The sequence below is a fragment of the Pyxicephalus adspersus genome, chromosome 3 (assembly GCF_032062135.1).
Source record: "Pyxicephalus adspersus chromosome 3, UCB_Pads_2.0, whole genome shotgun sequence".
Lineage (NCBI taxonomy): Eukaryota > Metazoa > Chordata > Amphibia > Anura > Pyxicephalidae > Pyxicephalus > Pyxicephalus adspersus.
Window position 1 is genome coordinate 73968206 of NC_092860.1, and position 19043 is coordinate 73987248.

The 19043-nt window shown below is 37.3% G+C and overlaps 2 protein-coding genes across 2 annotated transcripts in view; both read right to left on the reverse strand.

Annotated features, from left to right (window-relative positions):
* LOC140326556 (uncharacterized) overlaps positions 1-3852 on the reverse strand; it is an 18912-nt gene extending 15060 nt beyond the window's left edge. The window contains exon 1 of the mRNA XM_072405247.1: positions 23-3852. Within this exon, the coding sequence (XP_072261348.1) occupies positions 23-3745 (3723 nt within the window). The 5' untranslated portion in view covers positions 3746-3852. The remainder of the gene's footprint in view (positions 1-22) is intronic.
* LOC140327417 (uncharacterized) lies at positions 3765-14959 on the reverse strand. Its single transcript, XM_072406801.1, has 7 exons — positions 14866-14959; positions 12458-12623; positions 10658-10895; positions 8788-8931; positions 7282-7426; positions 3852-5541; positions 3765-3783 (listed from the first exon to the last, which is right to left on the reverse strand). Exons 1-7 carry the CDS (start codon positions 14957-14959, stop codon positions 3765-3767), a joined length of 2496 nt encoding a protein of 831 aa, XP_072262902.1.
* Positions 14960-19043: the final 4084 nt, after the last annotated feature.

The following is a 19043-nucleotide window of genomic DNA, read 5'->3' on the forward strand; positions in this document are numbered from 1 at the left end:
TAAAATTATCAATAACACCAACCTTCTTCTTGGGAGAGAGAGTCTCTAGAGATACACACTTCCGTTTCCTGGGGGAATGAATAGAGGTTTTGCCTCCATTGGGTGCCTTGTTTATTATGCAATCACTTTTAATTCTGTTTTGCAGAATCTGACATGTAAATAAATCTAATGGGGAATTGCTGTTCTTCTCAATCAAAGCTTTTGCTAATTCAATTGTTTTCATTATCTTCATGGTATGGGCCATTTTTCCTAAATCCTTCTTGGGGGAAGACATTAGAATTTCAAGAAAATCCGAAAACTGGCTGTAATTATAGTCCAGCTCTGGGGATAAGTTTCCATAGTGTACTGAGACAACACATGGGGAAAAGTGGATGTATCCATCTAATGCTGGGCTGGATTTTAAAACCAATTTTTTTAGTTCTGAAAGCTCTGAAAGTTCTCTTGTCATTATTTGAAAAGCATATGAGTAATTCACAGAATCCGGACAGTTGCCGATTACCTCAAGCTCCGATTTTATGTCTCTTATTCTCCTTTCGATTGTATCGATTGCACGTGGCATTGTGTCCCCTTTCAAAAGGAATGCCAATCTTTTTTGGATTTGAACTAGATCAGGCAACAGAGAAGCATCATACCACAGTATCCCCCTTTTTGTCTTTTCCTTTTTTTGTGAAGCCATCACACACTTAAGAAAATGCAAGGTCTCATATGTCATTGTTAGTTCAATATACAGTTCAACTGCTTCACTCTTTAATAAAGTGGTAACTAAGTCTTTCCTTTGAGTCAGTTCCTTAACATTGCTGTCTTTAATTAAGGTTTTTTGTATATCACATTCCTGAAAGATCTGAAAGTTTTTTATCTTTGAGTCCAGATGGTTTTGGCATTTAAGAATCATCTGTTGTAATAAACAAATGTCTGCATGTCGAGCTTCATCTATGATCCTGCCAACAAGGAACTTGTCCTTATGATTGTTGTGTGAATTTAAGTTCTCATTCAACAACTCATCTTTGTCATAAGCCACCCAAGCCTCTTTACCAGGAACACAAAACACTTCGTACAATTTTGATAAAGCACTGATGTTTATCTGACCAGTGATGTCTTTTGTAAGAACTATCTTTTTGTCCTTGTGAAGGGATTTGTTTTCATTCAAAACCATCATCTTTGCAGCATCAAAAAGTAAGTGCTGAATACCAAAGAGTGACATGTTCATACTTAGAGACACTGAGGTCTTCAAAAAATCAATTTTAGCTGAGATCATTTCTAACAGACACAGTGCATGTTCTTTTTTTCCTGGTTCAACTTTAGGAAGTTGCATGAATCTACCTATTATATCTAAAGTGCATTTTTGCAATGCCACCAAATCGTCTACTGTGTTTCCGAGATGTGCTCCACAGCTGAAAGGAATGGAAAGCGAAAATGCAGAGTAGTCACAATCGTGCTTCAAAACATCTTCACACTCTTTCAGTTCCCTCTTATATTTCAAGTAGACATAAAAGGAGCTGTTCTTGTCATCTATTTCCTTCAAAAACTCGGAAAGCCGACTACAAAGGTTCTCTAAAGTAGTAACTGCACTGCCATTTATTTTTTTTTGAAAGGCTGTATAGAAAGGTGACTGCTGCTGATAGCCAGTCTCACCTGAAAGTAATTCCCTGTACAGCGATCCATCATACCATAGGAGACTGCGGAATGTAGGTCTTCCTTCAATAAAACAAATGCGATTCTCAATAAACTGAGTTGTTTCTATCATCATCTGTAATTCAAGAAAAGACTCTATAGCTTGCGGCTGTAAGGTACTTCTAAATGAGGTTTTCAGTTGGTGGGAAAACAATGATTTCCTGTCTACTATCACATCTCTCCAAGAACTCTCTTGCTTTCTTTCAAAGGATTTAATAAAAACAGGAAGCATTTTATTGCACAGGGATAGGAAGTCCTTTAGCCTTTTTAAGCTGTGTGTCCCACTTGCATTTTCCAAAATCCTTGATAATTTTCCCAATAATAATTTTGACACTTCAGTATTTTTTGCTGTGGTAAACTTACTCTGCTTAATTTTTTTTCTTTTATGCTGAACTGTTTCACAAACTGCATCTGTTTTTTTGTATGTTTTATTCCTACTTTGGTACGAATTGTACTTATTTGCTTGCAATATTTTCTTGCCGATTCTCGCGTTCCTCTTTTTGCATATTTCACTAGAAATCTCTTTCTTTTCACTTGTTGATTTTAATAAATATGTCACTGGTACTGCATTTTCTTCGTCCAATATGCCAAAACTAGGGGAATTTGAAGAGGATCCTGTAGCAACTACACTGCCAGAGGTTTCAGCCAACAAGGAATCTCTTGCAGATAGGCCATTAACTACTTGAGTTGTCATGTTTAGTGATTTACCATCATCTAGAGAAGACTTTTGCCTTTGTTTACCTGAGGCAGAAGATGATTCTATAGTAACTACGTCGCTTCTGGATGGAGGTGAGGGAGGCAATTTTTTTGGCAAAGATGAACTGCTAGAGGTTTCAGCCAACAAGGAATCTCTTGCAGATAGGTCACTAGCTACTTCAGTTGTCATATTTAAGGATTTTCCATCATCTGGTGAACACTTCTGCCTATGTTTTTTAGCAGCAACCTTTAAAAAATTTGGAATTTGCAACATATGCTCACCACTACACTCAGCCTCTCTACCTTCTGTTTGTTTTTCATTGGGGACTACTTTTTTGCCACTGTGTCTTATTATTTTAAAAGCATTCTGCTTTTCAATATTATGATATTCTTGGCCATAATTTTCTGAGACTTGCGTGGTGGTATCTGTGGTATTACATTTCCTTCCAGACTTAGCTACAAGCTGCAAGGATTTTTGTACTCTTTTGTGTGCTTTTCTAAGATGAAGAATAGCTCGATCTAGTCTTTTGGAAATCCGCTTGCTCTTACACAGAGGAATCTCACCTAACAACCCTAAAACTACCTTTATATTTTTTTCAGACTGAGAGAACTTATTCATTCTTCTAACAGATTGTTTACCTACTACTAAGTGCTTCCTTGTACTGCCAAGCTTCTTGCTCATAATTTTTGTATGAGACAAATTGTGCCCAGTTTTGGCACCAGTCAATTTATAATCTTTAGTCACTTCAGATTTAGCCTGATTTTTAGTGGTTTGCTTTTCATCTGAATGGTCACTTTCACTCAAACTAACAGAATAGGATGGAAGTTCAGGACTGTTAACTGGTGCTTTGTTCCAATCCTGACACATGGAAAAAGTTTTTTCATTTACAATCTCTGAAACAAAACTTGTTTTCTGAAAATCTGAGATAACTTCTTTTTCAAAGCTTTGGTTTATCCTTTCTTTGTCTTCTATGGATGCTCCTGCATGAACAAAACTGTTTACATTCTGTACTACACAAACATAGTGAGGGTTTCCTATAGTAATTTCCATGTCAGGGAAAATCCTTAATCCACTGGGCTCTCTCAGTCGTCTTAAAGGTTTTTGTATCTCTGCCATTTCTTCTGCTTTCTCTTTCTGCATTCCAAAAATACCTTTCCAATCTATACGGCTCTCTAACTCTATCATACATTGCAAATCACACTGTGTGCTCCTAAATGTATTTTCCTCAATGACTGAATTATGAGTTTGTGTTTTCTCTGTCTGTGTCTTAACTGAATCTTTAAAATGTACATTTTTGGCAATTAAATCTATATCACAATTTTTCTTATCCTCCTTGTCCTGTTTGGTATTACACAGAACTGGACATAGAGAACTCATTTTACTATTGGGTTCTTTTTCAATTGTGTGATTGTACACTTTTGAAACAGGAACTGAACCTGAGAAAAATCTACTTTTTTCAGATGCATTTTTTGTATTGTTTAACAATTTTTTGGTAGCATTGTGTTTGTTGCCCTCTTTCATTTTTTTAGTTGAAGCAGAAATCATTGTCTTGATGGGCTCAACTTTTTCTTTCTTGTGTAAATGCTGTTCTTGAGCTTTCTTTCCAGGAGATTTATTCATTAAACATTCCTCAGCAGCTTTGGAGGATTTTGCATTAAGGCTGGATGGAGAAGGAGATAAATGCTTGTGTGGACTTTTACATGCTTCACTCTTTTTAACCTTTATATCAGGTATTAATGGAAAGGTTTCAGACTGAACATGTTGCTCAAGATGTTTTTTGCTTGATACTAAAGATGTTTTCACAGGTTGAAAATTACTTTTATTCGTATGATGTGCTTTAGTTGTGCCAAGCTTACTTCTGTTATCATTAGAACCTACTTTCTTGTCTCCATCATAGACAGGGTTTTGATGATTTTTTAACTCTGCTGGTTGAGCAGTAACTTCAGCCCTCTTGTTCTTAGTGAGTTTTTCTGCAGACAAACATTTATAACTGTTACTGTCATTTAGAACATCTTTTTGAAGTGCACCTATTTGGTTTGGTTTTGGAGACACACCATAACCATCTTCAGACTGTGCCTTATTTATTTCAGAAGAGGATACTTGGGCTTGGTTTCGAAGCAGAGTGCTCTTGCTATCTATTTCATCTGTGTTTTTGGACTGAGAAAAACTTCCAGGGGAGGATGTATTTTTGTCCGGGGATAAACTACGTCTCACAGGCTCTTCCTCTTTTGTAACATCTGACTGATTGTCATGCAGTGTTTGGAAAATACCATATCCACAGAGTTTTCTACAAAGTATAAATTTATTTTCAATGGATAAAGCAACCTGACCATCTGCAGCTTTCATGTTTTCAGAAAGTGTAAAAAATGACTGCTTACTTTCAGTCTTCATTATCTGACCTTTTACATTATGACTGTCATCAGAAAAACGCTCTTCTTCAAAACTTAAGTATGGTGAAGTTTTACTTACAATGTTTTCCAAGCTCCCACTTTCTTTGTTAGGAGAGCCTTCTTTAATGGTGCACAATGTACTCTTGAAAGTATATTTGGATTGTTTTTGCTGTTCTTTAAGATACTGATCAGGAACATGTTCATCATCTTTTTCATCTACTTTCTTAATTTCTTGCTCTTTCACCATGTAACTCTCATCTGAAAAACGTGCTTCCTCAAAACTTGGACACAGTGATGTTTTACTTCCGACTTTTTCCAAGGTGCTAAGGTTCTCTTTACTGGGATCTTTTTCCTTAAAGCTGGACACATCACTTTCAAAAACAAATTCTTTTTGGTTTTGTTGTCCTAAAAGACACTGACCAGTGAATTTAACAACTTCCTGTTCACACCTTTTAATAAGTCTAGGGTCTTTCATAGATTTTGATGAAATCGTAGAAGACAAAACTGTACCCTCCAGCGACACAGAGAATTGATTATATGGCACGTTTAGGTTTGGAATACAAATTTGGTTTTGAAACACAGATGCACAAACAGGACTTTCAAGTTCTTGATGTCTGCTTAAAATCGGCAAAGTATGTGTTTCATCTTTTATGCTATTGTTCTGAGAAATTTCTCTTAGGGAAGGATTGGCCACGGGTGTATGAACACTGTGAAAGATAACTGTGGCATCTTTGCCTTTCCCTATCCTTTGGGCAACTGTGCAATTTACCAAAGCATCACTTCCTAAGAAAAAATATATGACCAACAATTAATACATTTTTCAGCACACGCAGTATAAAAATATTTTATTATAGTTTATTTAGTTACAAGTAAATACAATGAAAGCAAATTGAACACATACCATATATATATATTTATATATACATACATATATATATACACACACACACACACTACCTAGTCTGTCCAAAGCAGAATAGTGTTTACTACTAAGATAAAGTTCATGCCTGGCAAATGCAACCATTACAACTATCATACTATTTACCTGACACTTAAGCCTGAGGGCTTCAAAGCACTTATGTCAAACTACACCTAAAGCTATGTACACATGGCAGATTTTTATCGCCCGATAATCAGCATCGGCCAAATATCGGGCGAAAATCTGCCGTGTGTACAGTTGGTGTCGTCCATCGTCCGAACGACCGTCCTGCCGGATCCACGGACGGTGGACGACAACCGATCCCAACGAAAGGGAAGGGGGAGAGCGCGCAGCAGGGTGCCGCTCCGTCGCTCTCCCCTCCCCTCTCCATAGAGCATGAACGGTGCTGTATGTACAGCACCGTTCATGCATCGTGCAGTCCCTTGTCGTTGGAAAGGATCGTGAAAGATCCTTTCCAACGACAAAAATTGCAAGTGTGTACGCAGCTTTAGTTTCTGCCTGTAAATACAGTCCTGTTGTGGGTTGATTAGCAACCAGGATATGTGTTTTATGGCAAATTAGGATAAGAAGGGCATAGGGAGTGGCGCTGAGGACACCTTCTTCAAAGTAACTCTTATAGCAGAACCTAACCTTCAATGTACCCCTTCAATGTAATATAACCACAATGGCAACTGTGACAGTTATCATCTGAGGCATGCCTGAAATGTAGCATATACGCTGCACACATACATTGAGGCATATGTAAACTGCAGAACAGAACAAATATGTTTGAGTACTGATTTTAAAACTGTGAAATCAGAGAGTTTGCTTCTGCTTAAAATATTAAGGAAACATACCAAAAACATGTCCAGTTAAGATATTCATTTATCTAATTCTAATGTGTATCAGGAACTTTAGCATTTTTAGCCAAGGGGTATATTAGTTTTTTTATTTCAGTCTTCACTTATGAAAATAAGCCAGACATCAATTGTCCACGAACATGACGGGGAGGGGGGGGGGGGGGGTCGAAACTTTTATGAAAGTCACTCAAATCAATTAGAGGGTGTCACTCAAATCAATTAGAGGGTGTTCTTGCTTCAATATTGAAGTGTATAACATATTTCCAACGGCATGAAAGAGGCCATTTTTTTAACAAACCATAACAACCATAAACAGAGATGGGGGGACTTAAATGCACATGAAATGAGGTTTTAACAAATCTTTCATATGCAGCTGTTTCTGGAAAATAATCCATTTGTTTTAACATATTTTTTGACACCATAGCAATTAGATTATCTTAACTCAAGATTTAGGATTTTTATTATATATTTAAAGTCAAGTTTTGCAATCTGCATATTTTTTCATTAATGTGCCCTACATTATACATTACCCTGGAAAAGAAACTAGATCCAAACATCACAGTACAAATCTTAGTACGAGTGTCAGCTGACATTACAGAGACGTTTAATGTGAACCTAATCTGCACTTTTAGTGCCTCTCGCTAACCTAGTCCGATAAAATTTAACATCACTACCTAAAAACATTAACCCAAAAAGTTTTTGTTAATGACCAAAAAAAATACAAAATGAAATACCGCTTCATACCTGGTAAGACTGTCTTGGATAGCAGACGTGCTGAAGGTAGAGCCGTTTTTTGGGCTAGAAAATTTGCTGTTACTAAAGCGATAGGAAGGCACTGTCTTGGTGTTTTCACAGGTCTAAGACTGCTATCATATTCATATACATAGATCTGCATGTAAATACATATCAGTTTTAATAAACAAACTTTGGTACTTTTTCTTTAAAGATGTTTTCTTCTTTCTAGATACAAATGGTTCTGTTTCTATTTTTGTAAAAAACAGAGCAGAAAGAATGCAATGAACAAATTTCTTGACATATCAGGCATTTTAACTCTTTTAGATCATAGAATTGAATAGAAAATGCTTGCAAATGTTAAAAAAAAACAAAAAACACCTGTACAAGCATTTATACTAGTTTTTAATCCCTAAACTTTTCAAGTGTGTGGGGCCCCCCGAATACACTATTCACTGGAATCTGGCTTTCCAAAGAATTAAAGGGGCGAAAAGCATGTAGCCGCCTTCTATTTTTGCAAAAAAACAGATCCCTGCCTGCCCCAATGGTGGTAAGGGTCGGGCATGGTTTCCATTCAGCCAAACAAACAATAGAACATCTCGGGACAGATGTCCCTGGTTAAACCCAATGACAGGAGCTTTACCCATTGTTAAGCAAAGCGCAACCTTCACTGTCCTGGTAACGGGAGCATTTCCCCTGGGTTGTCTATTTACAACATTCATCGATAAGCTTTATATGGTAAACTGTTAAAGGCTGAATTCACAGTGATGAACCTGCAAAAATTATGTTATGCTTGTAGGTGTTCACCCACAATAGTACTCCACTGTACCTGCCCAACAATAAATTTCAATACAAAAAAATGTAATCCAATACCCGAAACCCAATTTCGTTTTAGTGAGTTTATGTTCCAGTGATGCCATAATGATGAAATTTTAGAGGATGTTAACCCGAGATGCTCCTCACTTGTACCTACATTTTTGAATTTTTTACACCTCTCCATTCTAGAGAAATAGGGGTTCAAGCGTAAAAAGTGGGCAGTAATGTGTAACAGGGCAGCATGTTTTGATAGGTAGAGTTTTTTTTGTTCTGGTGATGCTATAGTAATTACATTTTAGCAAGAGTTAGCCAAAGGTTTCCTTCTTGACATGGTAGTTAGTATAGTTACGTAGTTAGGTTGAAAAAAAAGACAATAGTCCATCAAGTTCAACCACTAGGGAAATAAAAATATCCCAGATAAAAACCCTATAGACAAAGTTGATCCAGAGAAAGGCAAAAAAAAAAACCCTAGTAAAATTTGGGAAAAACATTCCTTCCTGATTCCATGAGTCAGATGTTCCCTGGATCAACAGTCTGTTATCCTTACATGCTATTTTTACTTCCCCAAATGTATGCTTTATATATTATAGAGCAAGGAATGCGATATTGAGTTTAGAAATATGCCCATACTGAAACAAATGTGATGTCAACACTACAAGCAAATAATAAAGAGAGAACAATAACATAACTAAAGAAGCATACCAAGGAATTTTTGGCCTGCTCATCAATTGGATCATTCAAAGTTGGTGGCTGTTTTGATACATGACTGTCAAAATTTGGGGATGGATCCAGTGCTGTCTTCTTCGGAGAAGAACAAAGAACTTTTTTCACTTTTCCAAACAGTACCTAGTTTAAAATGAAAAATTTAGATTACAGACTAAACTGTATTAACAACCAAAAGACAAATGTATTAAACACATAACCTTTTAACACTACATACTCTAAAAGAGGACAAATACAGTGGCATCTATGCTCAAAAAGGGAAGTCAGGAGACAGAAGTCTAGTTACCAATATTCTCTGTAGCAAACTGTTTCCATTACTAACCTTCAAGTTGCATCTATTTGTAAAAATGCAGGCAACTTGGAAGAAAGCAAAGGAAAGCAGGGTTTATGCTTCCTCAAGTCAGAGCTGCCCGTCTATGGACTGGTTTATAATATTCAAAAAGCAGCTGTATGGAGGAGAGAACCACAAACAGAATGAATGAAAAAAACAGCATGTGCCTTCTTTCACTGCACGTTCACAGATACAGCTTCCTCTATAAAAAGCCACACAGTGGTGATATCAACAAATCTAAATCCAAAAACTATGTGACTAGCATTTAACATTTTCACTGCCGATAAATTGAGTACATGGAGATGTGAAATATAAGGCTAACTTATCAGGCCATTAGTTTCAAACCTTATTCTCTTGATTGCATTGTACATGTGTTTTAGATTTAGGTGATATCAACCTGGTGGACATTTTCTCCCCAACTTTCACTACCAGTGGCTTCTGTCCCTTTCTTGATTTGGTCATGCTCATCTTTATTTCCTGTGCTACTACTTGGAGTTTAAGGCTGTTCTGTCAGCATATGTATGTATTTCAAATTCTTGTGTAACATTAGCATGTATATATGGTAATTGCCACTTCATATTGTTGAATAAAATACAATTATATTTTATTACAATGCATAAAAATTGGCTTTTTGTGCATGGAATGGAGAGCCTTGCAATGCATAGAATTACATATATGTTAATGCAGACCCTTCATATAAACAGAAGGTCTGCTTCATTGCTAGGCCCCCACCACCTTTAAAGGTAAAAGATTTTACACAAAAAAACGATATTAAGGAGTCACCCAAGTCCTGGCCTATGAAGGTGTGACTGACAAACCCACTAAAGCTGCGTACACACTTCCAATTTTTGTCGTTGGAAAGGATCTTTCACGATCCTTTCCAACGACAAGGGAGTGCACGATGCATGAACGGTGCTGTACATACAGCACCGCTAATGCTCTATGGAGAGGGGAGGGGGAGAGCGATGGAGCGGCACCCTGCTGCGCGCTCTCCCCTTCCCTTTCATTAGGATCGGCTGTCGTCCATCATCCGTGGATTCGGCAGGTCGGTCGTCCGGACGATGGACGACACCGACTGTACACACGGCAGATTTTCGCCCGATAATTGGCCGATGCCGATTATCGGGCGATAAAAATCTGACGTGTGTACGTAGCTTAACTCCTGGCAAATAAAAATGTTGCAAAAAATGTTCTCTTGCAATGGGCTAAACCGCATTCTTAGTTCTAGGTGTTCACAAGGCATCACCTCTCAGAAGCAAGAACAGGGGTAAACAAGCATGAATGGTAACTAATGTACACTGGATTTTGTGCATTTACTAAGGTACCCAGGGAGAGTGCTCCCATGTACCTTAGTAACTGGCTGCCAACATGTGCATTAGTTACCATTCATACTCACCTTCCAATACCTGATATAACGTCATAATAAACTCCTTTCATTTGCAGATTTGTGCCACACTGCTATTACACCAACATAAAAGCACAATACAGGACACTAATCTAAAAGCATGTTGTACTTACTTTAAAAACTACTACAACATTTGATGTCAAATTTTTCTTCTGGGCAAAATTAAGTGCAACATCAACATGGCGAAATAAATATGTTCCCATGTAAGGACTGCCAAGCACTTTTGTAGTCATATTATTGACTGATAACCCATGTTTGGATATAGTTGCTGCAGATTCACATGGTACTATCAGGAAACAAAACTTTTCTTCAATCTCTCGATTGGTCCTACCAAGCTCTTTCAACTCATTTCTGAAAAGTAAATAAAAATTGTCAATATCAAACATAAAAAACTTACAACAATATAAGACTGTGGCTGTATATCTATTAACTTGGATTATCTAATAACCCTTACATTCGCAGTACTTTATGTTTTTTGTAGATAAACAGTGGTGAAGCATTGCAATAGGGTGTCCAAGTTCCCTTTTGTCAGGCAGAGCTTTATTGCAGAAAGGGACAGGCAATAAGCATTCTTACCTTGCTGATCACCCACTTCAGCTGTTGAAAACGTTCAGCAGCCCATTCCCTTCATAAGCCTAGGGAGTCTTCTAGCTCTATACTTCACACACAGGGTTGCCACTTCAACACACAGGCAAGGTTGCCCAGCTTTCATAACCCAATGTTGAACCAGTCAACATGGCTTGCCCTCAGAACACAATATTTCTCAATTACTCTATACTCCAGCACCAAAGTTTCTCTCAACAGACTCATTTTGGCTTACTGGTACAAGTCCTTTAGGCCTGGGAAGGCAACATACCATGTGCATTTTCTGATTTTATTCTAGAATGTTTATGTTTAACATAGTCTCGTGTATTAGAGGGTAATCTTTCCATATACTGTGTGCTAATTGAACCTTCTCCCATTTCTCATTTCTCTAAATTAGTCTTTTCTTGCATTTGGACAATAGGATCTCCTTAGGGGAATTGCCCAAGTGAACCTTAAACTAAGAGTAGCGTATGTCCTATGTGATGCATTCCATCTAAATATAGACTGTTTGTTTACTTTTCCATATTCCTTCATACTTTGATAATAGGAGTAATTTTTGACATATCATGGAGACACATACAAGTGAAAAGACATGTGTAACATGAACATGTGTAACAAGTTCTCAAAGATATCTCAGTTCTGACAATTTGCAATTAAAAATTCCCAAAATATTCACTGGAAAGGGTTGCCCCCTGGAAATGTCAGTCAGGTAGTTAGGCTGTACTCTATGGAGATTTAGGTGTTTAAAAATCAATAACATTTGGAGGGTTTGAGGGACCATAAGTCAGGTAAGGAAAAACATTCATTACTCGGGCACCTTTGAACTGTTAAAGTAGGTTCACCTACCTCTACATTGTGGGATTCTGCAATGAATACTAGCACATATGCGCTGGATCATAAACAACTAGTGTCTGTACATGTGATAGCGGTCAGTATACAGATTTAACCTACCACAGTGTTTTAGAGAAACAGGATCTGAGGTTAGATCTTTCAACAGGGAAACTTGTTTTGAGTAAATGCTCCCTTTGTACTTATCAGAAAAGTTTATGTAAATGTCCTTGATGGAAAGTGTGCTTTTTAAATGTATCAGCTAAAACATTATTTTTTAGATAAAGTAGGGGATTGTTGTTTTGCTGTTCGTGTACCATTGAGGACATTGAGCACCTACTAATCAGGTCTAGATCACTTAAAAAAGCATCAAAAGTTCAAAGATATGCAATTTTTAGACAACTGTGCCACTTTCAAAACTAAGCTTTGAACCACAAAACATGATCAGATACATTTTTGAGTTCCATGAAGGGTAAAGGACATCTCTATTTACTAATTACCTTTTTTCAAAAAATTTTCGTTCTAAATCAATATTCACGACAAGTTTAATTTCTGAAAATTCCCAGGATGACTTTAGTTCACGATTGATATTTAGCCTTCCTTTCTCCAGAGTATCCAGGATATCGGTGTATTCTCTTCTTTCAGGCCTGCACTGAATGATGCATACTAGGAATTGGGTTAAAAAAAAAAACATATGGTAAACCAAACAATACAAACAATTTACAATCTGACAAACAGAAAACCAGCTACCACTGAACCCACACATGCTGGAAGGTTTCTCTTTAACAAATGTATGAAGCAAAATGAAAGAGTTTATGTGAAGAATTATCATTATATATCCAAGAAAAAAATCTGGGACATGGCTACTAGGTACAGTGTTAAAATATATACAGAACTTTCCACTAGACTATAAGAAAAAAAGAAAACGCGATAAGCATATGAACAAAAAAAAAACATTTACCTATGTTATAAGCTAGAATACTCCTAACAACAACATTTAAACAATATTAAAAAAAATCTACATTAGCACTTTATTGTAAAAAGCAAATTAATATGTAAGGAGATATAAGAATATCAATACTTAGGTTGGATATCTACAAATAGAGCCCACAAAGAGTTAAGATCAGTGTTCCATGGAACCCAAGGATTTATGCAGAATTTAGAGGGTTCATTGAGCAATGAGCAATTTGTGCCTCCTAGGTTATCACTGACACCAATCATTTTTTCCCCAAGACCTGAGAGTTAATTCAATCCTATGTTACAAAGGTTGAGAAATACTAATAAGGTCATCCAATCAGTAGAAAGTTAGCAGCACGACTAAGGAATTGGTGTCTGAAATATATTAGACTCATCTCATCACACCTCTAAAAAAAAAAATGTACAATTTAATCTATTTGAACATGCTGCTGTCTTTTTAACAGGCCAACTATTTGTATCTTGTTCCCCTACAACATATGAAAATGTCACATACTGTATACTAAAAATATTGGTGGCAGTTTGGGGTGGTTTGTATGACTTGCAGAAAACATCTTTTGCTAAACACAGCTGAGGTTGTGGGTGATCTTAAAGCGTACCTAAACTCAGAATTTTCACTTTACATAAAAGGGTGGAGAATACTTTTAAGTAGGTTAAAAATTCATTTTTTGTTTTTTTTGTTTTTTGTTTTTTTAGGTGCAACCTAAAAAAAAAAAAAAGCGCAGCACCGCACCCTAATTTTCGGCCGCCTGGGCGGTCATGAAAGAATGGGAGCGCAAAGCCTCCCGGGATACCTACGTCAGGCATCCTGGTAGACTCTTGGGTTCTCCTTGCATGAGCAGAAGGAGCCTTTTCGCTCAAAGAAAACAATTAGCCGATCTCACACATGCACAGTGAGAGCGTCAAATCTTTTTTCCCATCCTACGTCAGCTGATCTCGCGCCTGGGTCGGGTGACGTAGGATGAAGAACCCAGAAGAGAAGATGAAGATAGCGGCACCTGGAGCGTAAATGTGTTTTTGTTTTGTTTTTTGAGTTTAGTTCCTCTTTAAGGACTGAGCTCTTCTGCAAGCTCTTGTAACTCTTTAATGACCAAGGCAAAAATCTGCAGTTGTTTCTTTTTGCATATCAAAACACAGCTTGCTCCAGAAGTTAATGAATGTCTAGGCTCCATAAAGTTTTTTTTTTTTGCTTTGTTTGTGACTCACAGTGAGGATTTTATACAGCAACTGACACTACACTGCCTAATAATATGTTGACTGTTTCGATTGGGAAGCTGTTCATCTCAGCCTTTGGTGAGTTTATGATCTTTTATATGGTGCTTTTTACTATTTTTATAAAACTTATCTTTAAATTGTGGGCAGCATCCAGAACGAAATAAATGATTTTCTCTAGAAACCTACGTTAAATCACGTTTGGGCTAAAAAATATTTAGGCTAACAAATGTGATTCCGGAAAACAAATTATCTTTGTTAGCCGAGGTATCACTGTACTTTCCTCCAGCTGTCAAACAGTCAAACACAAAATACCCACTGAGCACTGGGGTCAATATAAGGCTGAGTTCAGGCAGGCATTTTTTGACAGCAGGACAAATGCAGTACATTACAGCAAATTTGTACTAAGTTTACCCAAAACTCTAGTTGTCAGTGAATCAAACTGGAGCAGCTGAAATCCCATTTTGTGTTGGAGTTTGGTTGTGGTGAGTTTTCTTCAGTCAGTATATTTTACTGCGTCCATAGATGTTCAAAATCTTTAGCAAATTGTCAAAGATGCTACTGAATGCTCCCAGATACCTTGTGGTTAAAAAAGGTACTCAAGAGCAACCAATCGCATAGATGGGAAGCACCATCTGAACTTGAGCCTTAAAAAACTCAAAATAACTGACCAAAACCATAATATACTATTAAAATTCATGTTAATCTTAACTAAACAAACCTTTCTCAGCATCTCTCTTAATCTTCGGGATGGTAAACTTATGCTGAAGTTTATTTTCCATTTTACCAGTTAAAAATTTTCCTGGATCATTCATTGTAGTCACTGTCGACTAAGAATTTGGTGAAATAATGCCTGAAACACACAAAGCAAAATATATAAGTTTTGCAGCAAAGCTTACAGCAAAATATATGTCTGTGTGTGTAATATATATATATATATATATATATATATATACACACACACACACACACACACACACACATTGTGTATGCTGGCAATTTTAGATTCAAAATGTAACGGAGTATATTTATAATTTCCCCCACTCTTAAAACCAAGTTTTAGCAAACAGGAAGTGGTAGAAAATCTGCAATAAGTACATAGATAACAATAAGGCTAAAAAGTGGTTTGGCATACCCATACTTAATTTTTTTATTTGGTAACAGTAGAGAGTTTTTTTTTTTTATAGATACATGAAAAACACAGTGACCCAAAGATAATTAATAATAATATTTTATGTATCAGATTCAGTATTGAATTATTCCTTACAAGGAAATCCAGACTACCAATTATTCTACACATTCATTTATGTAATATAACCAGTAGAGGGCACTACAGGATCTTTTACAAGATTTCTAACTAGGTAGTAATGATATTTAATATATTATTGGTGTTGGAGGTGTGAAAACATAATTTGCAGTTGGTGTAATAAAACACATTCATTGGATCTTTGTCCAGAAATACTAGTAGGGAGTAAATAAAGTTTAGCTCACCAGTAGTTCGGATTACAAAAGGGAACTGGGCATAAAAAAAGCCTGTCAATTGATTTGGTAACAGACACCCTCTAGCCCTTTAACTATTTGGATACAAAACTGATTGACAAAATCATAACAGATCAAGCAAACCAAAGTTCAGCATATATTGAAGCACAAATCCAAACATCATATATAATAGGAAAGGAATAAAACTAAAACAGGATATTTCCATTAGGAGATTGCAGAGGTAAAGAAAATAAGCTAAATCTAATTATACACCAAGTTTTCAGGTATTTGTAGCTAATATAAAACATTTGATCCCTGATCCATGAAAAGATTTGATTGAAGATCCCTGCATTATTAAAAAAAAAAAAAAACTTTCTGCCGCTGCTTTGCAACCACAGTAATTTTGTTGAGAAGAAGAACCTTACAAGAACATTTTATTTTTCTAAAAAACATTTGTTTACTGTGCTAAACTATAAATACAATTCTTTTTTTGGCCCAAAGGCCGATGCATTCCCAGTACCACTAAGCAGCGTGCAGTGCTGATGCTGGGACAGTCCTAGAAATGGGCCCCAGTGATTACTTCAAGGTGTGAGCAGGATTAAGGGGCCCACCAAGTGGATACAAGACCCTCCATCCATCCATCCATCCATCCATCCATCAAATGATGTCTGGAGTCTCCTTACACCTTTTTTATTGCAATTGGCTGCTCAAAAATAACTCCACTGAGTTCATTAGGATTCAGATATAGGTCCCAAATCAGCTTGACAAGTTGGGAAACCAGACGAAGCACATTTAAACCTTTCTTGCACCACACATGAGGGCTGATTTATTAAAGTTCTCTAAGACTAGAGAAGATAGACTATCATAGCAAAACCTGGGCGATCCAGCAAACCTGAAATGGGTTTGGCACAGGATTGAAAAACATATTCCAAAAAATATGAAATTTTAGGAAATTAATTCCAGGTTTGCCACATTACCCAGGTCCTCTCATTATGCTCTATGATAGCTCTAATAAATCATAACAGCAACTTATCCGTCACATTCAGTTTCTTATTATTTAGGTAATGACTTGTATGGATACTACTCAATAAAGCCTCGCCCTGTGGAGTTTATGGTTCATAGAAGTCTGAAAAATATTGTAATATTATAACTATATTATGATAATATTTTACTGTGTGCACACCTTTATGCGATAGTTAGTGCAATGGGCAAGTTGGGGATGAGAAAAAAAGAGAAACTAAATGCACAAAGATGCAAAGTAGAGCATTGGTGGAAAATGAAAAGTGGATGGGCCATAAGCATCAAAGCACAGACGGCAAACTGGGTTGTGTGTGCCAAGACAGTGATGGCAAGAAGCAGAGAGTAGTGTGCATTGGTGCAGTTTATGAAAGGGGATTTTGTATGCTGCAGATTTTCAATCACTCCCATCAGTTGTAGAATGATTGCTGTGTCACCACACCAAGTAATAGGCAGCAAAGAGCTGTTCTTTCTGACCCTGTGTCAGGAAAGGATACAGAAGTGATGTCACTGGCATTATGATGGATCACACTTGACAGCACATCCTGCCGCCATACACCTGTGGCTCTATAGGGTGGCTGAGGGTCACATGACCAGCAGCCCTCTGCAATAAAAGAAGCTAGCGCTTCCATTCACTTGATTTTTTTTATTACCTACATAGCTGAATGTAGATAGCAACAAATATTTTCTGCTATTGTAAATCAGCAATTGAAGATAAATGATTTCAGGTACAAATTATTATTGAAAAAACTCACAATTTAACAATCACCTTGCAGTACCAAGTAAGTTGTACTTTATAAAAACTTCCCCACAGGAAAATGCTGCAAAACTTTGTAAAAAAAAAAAAACAACAAAAGTAATAAATAAGTGTACTTTTCACTAAGCTTCCAATAACAGCACCTTCTATAAGGAGGACAAGCGTTACGCGATATCACAAGATAATAAAATAAAAACCATGTCTAATATAACACAAATTAGGGGATTCTCAATCATTATTTGGTTAATGTAACATTGATGAGGATACCCATTCACTGATTAATGGATATGTAGTAGAGCGGTCTCCCCAACAACTGCAACCCACGGGGGATTTAAGCGAACATGAACAAGACAGCTAAGCTGGTTGTCAGTGTAAACATCAGGGAGCCGTCCTGTAGGTTGCAGGTTGTTTTGAAGTGCTACCAACCATTCACCAGGGTATGGCCCAGGGACTGCTAAATATCTCAAATACTTTGTCACGCTGCAATAATTGTGACAAGGCAACACAAAACTCAGGGTTATGGATGTTCAAACTAGCCGTGTTTTACCGAGCGCTTACCACAACCAGGCACCCAGAAACATTTACACTTGGCCCCAACAGCCGACCAGGTTTTTGTTACAAAACAAGCAGCCGGCTGCCCAGGAATACTTGTAAAAGCGGGGACAAGTTCTTCCAATTCAAGTCTATGGAGGTGGATGGGGCAGCAAATCAATCAGCTCAATGTTACCCGTATTTTGCTAGCAGCCTTGAGATGTAAAACATTGCAAATACTCCAAGCGTGATCAGACCATAAGGTACATCAGATGTTCATTAGCTTTCCGCCCTTTTTCATTAAAGCCAATTTTAATATATATATATATATATTGCTTTACATACAAACCCTGCCAATGAGAAATCCATAAAATATAATTATCTGAAAGGCTAGGGATGTTGGCTTTACAAATACAAACGTAAAATATAGTAAATCTTATGAGGGGCAGATGTAATAATCCATTATACACATATATATCAACATAACATTACATATGGGTTATATTCGGGGTTTTATCACATACAATCCAATAGACACCCCAGTATAGAATAAGGCTTTATGGACACCCTAGAAGAGGTATAGGGAAATATGCCATGGCAGCTGCCCCCTGACAATACAAAGGTTGTGCCTTGTACAGACAACAGGAGAATATCATCTGCCCCATATAACCCCCACTGATACACCCCGCTCCGTGCACTCCTATAGAAATGCTGATAAACAAGTTCAGAGCAACTCAAATGGGAGAAGAGTGGGATGAATGTGTCGGTTCCAAACACCGGACAGCCCTGACATTCGCCAATATCCCCCCAATGAATGAATAGGTGAGTGACTGTACCGTGCATAGACAAGTCATCACGCAGTACAGCTGCGAACAGCCCGGTCCCCGGTTCTTGTTGCAGGCTATGCTATGTGAGCGATGAAGTCACCTCACACCGCTCCGTACCTCACATGGCCAAACAAGCCACGCCCACCTCTACAGCGCTCCGCCACCACGGACCACTCACTGACCAATCAGTGCGCCTCATGCACGTCCACATACTAACATGGCTGTATGCGCGATGCAACATCGTACGATCCTTACTGTACTATGACTAGTTATGGCTGAATAAATAAA

What these genes read in the sequence shown, in the direction of transcription:
- LOC140327417 (XM_072406801.1), bottom strand. Translation starts at nt 14,959, where the DNA reads ATGAATGATCCAGGAAAATTTTTAACTGGTAAAATGGAAAATAAACTT. An exon ending in TAAGAGAGATGCTGAGAAAG is followed by an intron (nt 12,624 to 14,865) that starts GTTTGTTTAGTT and finishes CCCAATTCCTAG; the next exon opens with TATGCATCATTCAGTGCAGG. An exon ending in ATCCAAGACAGTCTTACCAG is followed by an intron (nt 5,542 to 7,281) that starts GTATGAAGCGGT and finishes ATTTTTTCTTAG; the next exon opens with GAAGTGATGCTTTGGTAAAT.